Here is an 8,507-nt window from a genome sequence, read left to right as displayed (position 1 = left end):
TAGACGGCGGTCGCGGATTAATACTTTGTTATGGGGGTCGCGGATGAACACTGTGTTCTGCGACCCTGTGAAAGCGGGACGAGTACATGTAGACTTGGGATGTCTCTTCTTCTTTGCTGCTGAAACTGTCCTAGAGAGGTTGGAAGTTGGGAAGAGATGCTCGTAGTTTCTTCCTGGATCGTGCATAAGCTTAAGGTACGTGAAAAATACTTTGTTTTCTTTGATAACGGTGAAAAAGACTGACAGAGAAGGTGAGGGGGGGTCGACTAGGTCCTCTTTGATACAGTCAAAACCTCAACCTTCAAACAAAACAGAACTTATGGGGGCAAAAAACAATACCCAAAGGGCTAAACAGGCCCCATAAGTGCCCATCTCTACATATGGACCCCTTAGCCAATGCAAGTCCTTGTCCAATATTTTTAAAAATTATCTACACTATATTGACCCAGATTTACCGGTCCCCTGAGTGGTCTTTCAAAATAATTTCCGTTATTGGAGACATCTGAACTACCACGTATATATGTGCATGAAAATACGGTTAAAGATACAGTTTTGTTAATAATGTAGTTCTTTGTGATAATGCACTGACTTGTACCGCCTTGATACTGTTAACAACATACCTTGTAGCTGTAATACCATTTCAAGTCTATACTGATAAGTGCGTCTACATGCTTTGCGTCATCTACATCATTTGCTGTTATATCACCTATTATTTCATTTCATTGTTTTTAACTTTTACTGTAAAGAAACTTTGGCTTTACCATTCGAATCTGCAATTGATCCGTTGCTTTCTAGTTGTCAGTTGAACGCAAAGAGAACAAAGCCTAAGCCTGGATACTAGCCTCGTAATATCAGCCTTTGTCTAATAATACTTATCAGTAGGCTCCACTGATTGTCAGCTAGCCTACATGGGAAAGCTAACCATTGTAGACTGGAACCCAGACTATGAATATTTCGCCCCATGCACTCCTTGACCCAAAGCCTATTGTTCCATCCAAGCCCGTTGAAACGAACGCAGACAAAAGAGTGACGAAAAGGTATTGAAATGCGTGGATGGACATCTGTCACTCCTCGGTGACGTATGTTTGAACCACTTAGTTCTTCTCCAAGCAGATGTTTAAGTCTGGGGGGCTAGTAGCGATGGCAACGACCTAAATGGCTACTCTCCAAGCAGAGGTTAGGCTCCGGCTGTTTTTTAAACGTTTTTTAGTCGTTTTTATCACGGTGTTTTTATCGGGCTTACTATTTTTTCATTTTTTTCTTGCTGTGTCGAAACCTAACCTAACTGGCTTTTAGTAGGCAGCAGACTAACTAGGCTGGGTTATATTTGCCAGGGGAGTTTAATTTGGCCACTGGCCACAATGCGGTAGCATTTTCCTGTACAGTTTTGAAGGGATATGTTACCACTCCCATAGACTAACTTTCCTGGTCAACTTCTATACTCTCCAAGCAGAGGTTGAGTCGCGGAGATATAGTAGTCGGGAAGAGGAGCACGCCTGTAAATTTCCCGACTACTACTACATGTATATCTCCGACTCAACCTCTGTTTGGAGAATACAACTACTACTATTTCGTCACAGTTTTGCTGGAACGGGAAGGCCTGTTGGGCACAGGGCATCAAGAGAAATCTACATTGGCGATAAGGTACAAATAATGCAAGTTCAGGGTGTCCGTGAACATTCGAGGTATCATAAATGACGACTTACCCCATGCAGTAGCCTGCTTTGCCAAGTGTCCAAAAATTCCAATTTTAAGCGTACCATTTCTTTACAGTGGAAGAATTGACACTTTCAACCATGTTGTTTTCTAAAATAAGGGGTCCGCAGAGGCTTATTAAAACAGTGAAGCAGAAATCTTAATTTTTCACAAATCGGAAAGTCTAGACCGTGCGTTATCTGTGCGTTGTCTCATCAATATAAAAATTTTCTAACATTTTTCGAGAAATGGCCTTCTTCAAGTCTTCATAGGCCACAACGCGCAGGCTAGTATTACTTACCTTTGCCCCGATGGAGGTTAACCATTTTATAAGAGTCCTAAAGTCCAGAAGAGGGTATTAATTCCGATTGATATTAATTTTAGGAACTAAAAAATGCATACTACTTCACATCATGCGATAAAGTACCCACTAGTCCCACGTGCACCAAAAAGCATTCAGTATTTTACTAAACTTCACAAGTACTCTTTTATCAAATTAAGTAATGTCAGCCTATGGCTGAATACAATGTGTCTGACATAACCTGATAAAAGTTAGCTTACAAATCAACTTGAGGGTCAATGTTAAAACCTCGTCTTGTGATGCGTTCCGTTGATATTTTGTGAACAATTGGCATTCTTTGTGAGAACATCACCCCTTATTTATGCCCAAAAATAGGCATGATGAAGTAAGTGTCTTTATGTATAGGAAAGACATGGGTAGGGTCTGCATGGGTTTACTGAGTGTCATATTGTTGTACAAACACGTTGCGTATTTCACCACAGGTGAAATTTTGCAAAACGTTGGCTGCGTTTTGTTCAAACATCTCTTTTCAATGAATGATACTTAAATAAAACTAAATATGCTGGTTGTTTATATTTAGGAACTGTAGTATAGTTGTAATCATTAGTGACATTTAGAAGTTTGATACCACAGCGTAGACAATAAGTCACACTTACTGGCCATTGCCTCTCGAACACTTTAATAAGCTGTTCCTTTGTCACAATGTTGTTTAACAATTAGGTGACGGACGAGGATAAGAGCCAAGAGGCTGGCAACAAACCTTCCTGTCCAGACGCAGACCGTGGAACATCGGACCATGTCAAAAAGAGGGGAGATGAAGAAACACTTTTGTCCGCACTGTGAGTATAGAACGGGAAATGCGGCACGCTTGAAAGATCACATCAGGACTCATACCGGTGAGAGACCATACCAGTGCCAGCATTGTGACTATTCTGCATCACAAAAGAGCCGCCTGAAAATGCACATTATTGCTATACACACCGATGAGAAAGCAGCATACGAACGTGGACGCAGTGAGCGTTCGACAGCATGCAAACGTGAACGTGTCCGGACCGAACACACTGGTGGTGTGAGACAACATGCGCATCGTTGCGATCTTTGTAACTATTCTACCACATACAAGGCGCATCTGAAGCGCCACATTGCGGCGAAACACAGTAACTACAGGCCGCACAAATGTCCAACATGTAATTTTGCTGCGGTGGACAAAACATGTGTGAAAAATCACGTAGCTACCCATTCTATTGAGAGACCATACAGCTGTGAGATTTGTGATTACTCTGCAAAAACAAAGGATCATTTGAGACAGCACATGACCACGCATGCTGTCGAAAAGCCTTACAAATGTGACGCCTGTAGTTATTCTTCTGCGCAATTGTCGAATTTGAAACGCCACATGGCTAAGCACACCGGTGAGAAACCTTACAAATGTGACATTTGTGGGTATGGTACAGCAGATATGTCAAATTTGAAACGGCACATCATGGGCCAACACGCTGGTGAGAAACCTTACAAATGTGACATTTGTGGGTACAGTGCAGCACAAAGGTCAAATTTAAAGCTTCACATTATGGACAAACACTCAGACGAGAAGTCCTACAAATGTAAAGTTTACGGTTATGCTACTTCACGAATGTGTGATTTTAAGAAACACATTACCACACATACTGGCGAGAAACCTTACAAATGTGACATTTGTGCGCACGGTACTGCATATTTGTCAAATTTGAAGCGGCATGTAATGGACAAACACTCTGCCGAGAAGTCCTACAAGTGTGACACTTGTGGCTATGCCACTTCACGAATGTCTGATTTAAAGAAGCACATCGCCACACACACTGGCGAGAAACCTTACAAATGTGACATTTGCGACTATTGTACCGCACAAGTGACAAATTTGAAACGTCATATGGCGAAACACACTGTTGAGAAACCTTATAAAAGTGACATTTGTGGGTACGGTACAGTGGAATTGTCACATTTCAAAAATCACAGAAGGGCCAGACACACTGGTAAGAAACCTTACAAATGTGACATATGCGGGTACGGAGCAGCACAACTGTCAAATTTGAAGCTTCACATTTTGGACAAACACTATGAAGAGAAGCCTTATAATTGTGAAGTTTGCGGCTATGGCACTTCACGAATGTGTGATTTAAAAAAGCACATCACCATACACACTCGTGAGACACTTATGGGTACTGCGTAGCACAACTGTCAACTTTGAATCGGCACATGGGGAAAAACGTTAGAAATTTGACATTTGTTGTTGTTTTGTCACACACGTGACAAACAAATTTGAAACGTCACATGGATAAACACACTGGTGAGAAACCTTACAAATGTGATGTCTGTGGGTACTGTGCAGCGCGAAGGTCATATTTGAAATGGCTAAACACACTGGTGAAAAACATAGAAATGTAAAATTTGTGAGCCTGGTGCGGCACAAAAGTCAAATTTGAAATGGCACTTGGGCAAAAACTCCAGAGAGAAGTCCTATACCTACAATTGTGAAGTTTGAGGTTCTGCTACTTTGTTAATGTCTGATTTAAAGAAACAAATGGCTAGAAACACCGGTGAGAACCCGCAAATATTTATATGTGTGTGACTATGTGACTTGGCCAATGTTTGATTTAATTTTGCCCTCTTGTCCTGGAAAACTCTACATGTAGATATGATACCTTACGTTGTAAATCTAAGGCTATTCATCTTTCTTCTTTAAGTAAAACATGTTTTAAGAAACTCTTTGCAATATGCATCTTTAGATTTGACAACTCTCTAATGCTAGGCAAATACATAAAAGATTGTTTTTAAATTAGAAAAGACACATGTATCTAGATACATGTACATGTTTTAGATATCTACGTGTGTTACCTTAAATTCACGGTTTGATTTGTAGAATTTTGAAGTTTGTAGTAGATCATGCGGAAGCCTTTGTACTTTTTGGTGTGCAAAAGAAGCTTCATATAATACATTTCTACTTCTTTTGAGAATTGCTTTAGTCCACGTACAATTTGGGCCCCAAAACTAAAATATTCTCCAGAACAACACCTTAATGTGAATGGCCTATACAACAAACTTTTAGCATATTTGCATCATTATATTATTTCATATTCCTCGCGTTTGTGAACTGTGCAGAAACAAGAAGATACATGTAAGTTATGCCAAAGAGCAGTTACTCAAGCAACTGGATATCATTTTGGAAAATCATATCCAGTTGCTTGAATAAATGCTTTTTGGCATATCTTATTACCTGGATGTCTAATCTTTTTCGACGTACATGTAAGTTAGATATTTTCGTTTGTTCTCATATATCGTTTAGTTTGTAGAATTTTGCAGACTATAGCAGACAGCACTAACCTCTTTGTACACTTTGATATGTCAATACAGCTTCATGAAATACATTTTTATGTGTATAGGCAATTTTTCTGGCCCAGTTGAATATAAGTTATGGAATGAATGTAAGGAATGCTACTAATAATATCAAATAGGTCATAGATTGATCCCTGCTCAGCCTCTTTGTCTAAACGTAGAAATGCAAAGTTTAAAAAAAATGCAAATATTTGACGGAAATCCAGGGACTCCGCTAATTGCCATGCTATCATTGGTTGAACTGCTAATTGTGATAGACAGTCTGGTTCGATCTATTGAACTGCAGCCGGCTCACCCGGAGAGGCAGTTGCGTAAGGGTATGCATTTATACAAGAACTGTAAAAAAAAATCACAATTAAAATCTTACAGTCTAAAAGCAGACATATTCCTACACCACACAGCACAGTTTATACTATGATAGTATTTTCATACAACTTTCGCAGTCTTCAAGAATTCTGGGCTGCACTACTTTATGTACGCGCGTCATAGACGGCGTTCGCGGATTAATACTTTGTTATGGGGGTCGCGGATGAACACTGTGTTCTGCGACCCTGTGAAAGCGGGACGAGTACATGTAGACTTGGGATGTCTCTTCTTCTTTGCTGCTGAAACTGTCCTAGAGAGGTTGGAAGTTGGGAAGAGATGCTCGTAGTTTCTTCCTGGATCGTGCATAAGCTTAAGGTACGTGAAAAATACTTTGTTTTCTTTGATAACGGTGAAAAAGACTGACAGAGAAGGTGAGGGGGGGGGGTCGACTAGGTCCTCTTTGATACAGTCAAAACCTCAACCTTCAAACAAAACAGAACTTATGGGGGCAAAAAACAATACCCAAAGGGCTAAACAGGCCCCATAAGTGCCCATCTCTACATATGGACCCCTTAGCCAATGCAAGTCCTTGTCCAATAATTTTTAAAAATTATCTACACTATATAATGACCCAGATTTACCGGTCCCCTGAGTGGTCTTTCCAAATAATTTCCGTTATTGGAAGACATCTGAACTCCCACGTATATATGTGCATGAAAATTCGGTTAAAGATCCGGTTTTGTTAATAATGTAGTTCTTTGGGATAACGCACTGACTTGTACCGCCTTGATACTGTTAACAACATATCTTGTAGCTGTAATACCATTTCAAGTCTATACTGATAAGTGCGTCTACATGCTTTGCGTCATCTACATCATTTGCTGTTATATCACCTATTATTTCATTTCATTGTTTTTAACTTTTACTGTAAAGAAACTTTGGCTTTACCATTTGAATCTGCAATTGATCCGTTGCTTTCTAGTTGTCAGTTGAACGCAAAGAGAACAAAGCCTAAGCCTGGATACTAGCCTCGTAATATCAGCCTTTGTCTAATAATACTTATCAGTAGGCTCCACTGATTGTCAGCTAGCCTACATGGGAAAGCTAACCATTGTAGACTGGAACCCAGACTATGAATAGTTCGCCCCATGCACTCCTTGACCCAAAGCCTATTGTTCCATCCAAGCCCGTTGAAAAGAACGCAGACAAAAGAGTGATGAAAAGGTATTGAAATGCATGGATGGACATCTGTCACTGCTCGGTGACGTATGTTTGAACCACTTAGTTCTTCTCCAAGCAGATGTTTAAGTCTGGGGGGGGGGGGGGGGAGTAGCGATGGCAACGACTTAACTGGCTTTTAGTCGACAGCAGACTTTCTACGCTGGCTTATATTTGTCAGGGGGTAATGGCACGGGCCACTATGCGGTAACATTTTTCTGTACAGTTTTGAAGGGATATATTACAACTCCCATGGACTATTAATAAACTCTCCTGGTCAACTACCAAGGACATTATTTCTCATATAACGTCCTTGTCAACTACTAATATTCGTCACAGTTTTGCCTGGACCAGGAAGGCCTGTTGGGCACAGGGCATTAAGAGAAATCTACATTGGCGATAAGGTACAAATAATGCAAGTTCAGGCCTTCAGGGTGTCCGTGAACATTCCAGGTATTATAAATGACGACTTACTCCATGCAGTAGCCCGCTTTGCCAATTGTCCAAGAATTCCAATTCTAAGCGTACCATTTCTTTATAGTGGAAGATTTGACAATTTCAACCATGTTGTAGTCTAAAATAAGGGGTCCACAGAGGCCTAAACAGTGAAGCCGAAATCTTCATTTTTCACAAATTGGAAAGTCTACACCGTGCGTTGTCTGTGCGTTGTCTCATCAATATAAAAATTTTGTAACATTTTCCCAGAAATGAGCTTCTGAAAATTCTTCATAGGCTAGAACACTAGTACTGTAAATGAACTCTACGCGCAAAATCGTATTACTTACATTTGCCCCGATGGAGGTTTTAAAAGAGTCCAGAAGAGGGTATTAATTCCGATAGATATTGATTTTAGGAACTAAAAAATGCATACTACTTGACATCATATGATAAAGTACCCACTTGTCCAACGTGCACCAAAAAGCATTCAGTATTTTACTAAACTTCACAAGTACTCTTTAATCAAATTAAGTAATGTCAGCCTATGGCTGAATACAATGTGTCTGACATAGCCGCCTGATAAAAGTTAGCTTACAAATCAATTTGAGGGGCGATGTTATAAACTCGTCTTGTGATGCGTTCCGTTGATATTTTGTGAACAATTGGCATTCTTGGTGTGAACATCACCCCTTATTTATGCCCAAAAAATAGGCATGATGAAGGAAGTGTCTTTATGTATAGGAAATACATGGGTAGGGTCTGCATGGGTTTACTGAGTGTCATATTGTTGTACAAACACACGTTGCGTATTTCACCACAGGTGAAATTCTGCAAAACCATGGCTGCGTTTTGTTCAAACATCTCTTTTCAATGAATGATACTTAAATAAAACTAAATATGCTGGTTGTTTATATTTAGGAACTGTAGTATAGTTGTAATCATTAGTGACATTTAGAAGTTTGATACCACAGCGTAGACAATAAGTCACACTTACTGGCCATTGCCTCTCGAACACTTTAGTAAGCTGTTCCTTTGTCACAATGTTGTTTAACAATAAGGTGACGGACGACGATAAGAGCCAAGAGGCTGGCAACAAACCTTCCTGTCCAGACGCAGACCGTGGAACATCGGACCATGTCAAAAAGAGGGGAGATGAAGAAACACTTTGTCCGCACGT

At 40.2% G+C, this 8,507-nt stretch overlaps 2 protein-coding genes across 2 annotated transcripts in view; both read left to right on the top strand.

The window, feature by feature from the left end:
• The window catches only part of LOC118405753 (zinc finger protein 708-like), a 23,714-nt gene that overhangs the window by 3,436 nt on the left and 11,771 nt on the right, over positions 1-8,507 (top strand). The gene's annotated exons all lie outside the window — the stretch shown is intronic.
• On the top strand, positions 2,723-5,400 carry LOC118405754 (zinc finger protein 45-like). Its single transcript, XM_035805479.1, has one exon. The coding sequence runs from the start codon at positions 2,793-2,795 to the stop codon at positions 4,203-4,205; it is 1,413 nt and encodes a 470-aa protein (XP_035661372.1). The 5' UTR covers positions 2,723-2,792; the 3' UTR covers positions 4,206-5,400.

The sequence above is a fragment of the Branchiostoma floridae genome, chromosome 18 (assembly GCF_000003815.2).
Source record: "Branchiostoma floridae strain S238N-H82 chromosome 18, Bfl_VNyyK, whole genome shotgun sequence".
Lineage (NCBI taxonomy): Eukaryota > Metazoa > Chordata > Leptocardii > Amphioxiformes > Branchiostomatidae > Branchiostoma > Branchiostoma floridae.
Note: the sequence above shows the minus strand (reverse complement) of the source record. Positions and strands in the feature narration are given on the sequence as shown.

What these genes read in the sequence shown, in the direction of transcription:
- LOC118405754 (XM_035805479.1), top strand. Translation starts at nt 2,793, where the DNA reads ATGTCAAAAAGAGGGGAGATGAAGAAACACTTTTGTCCGCACTGTGAG.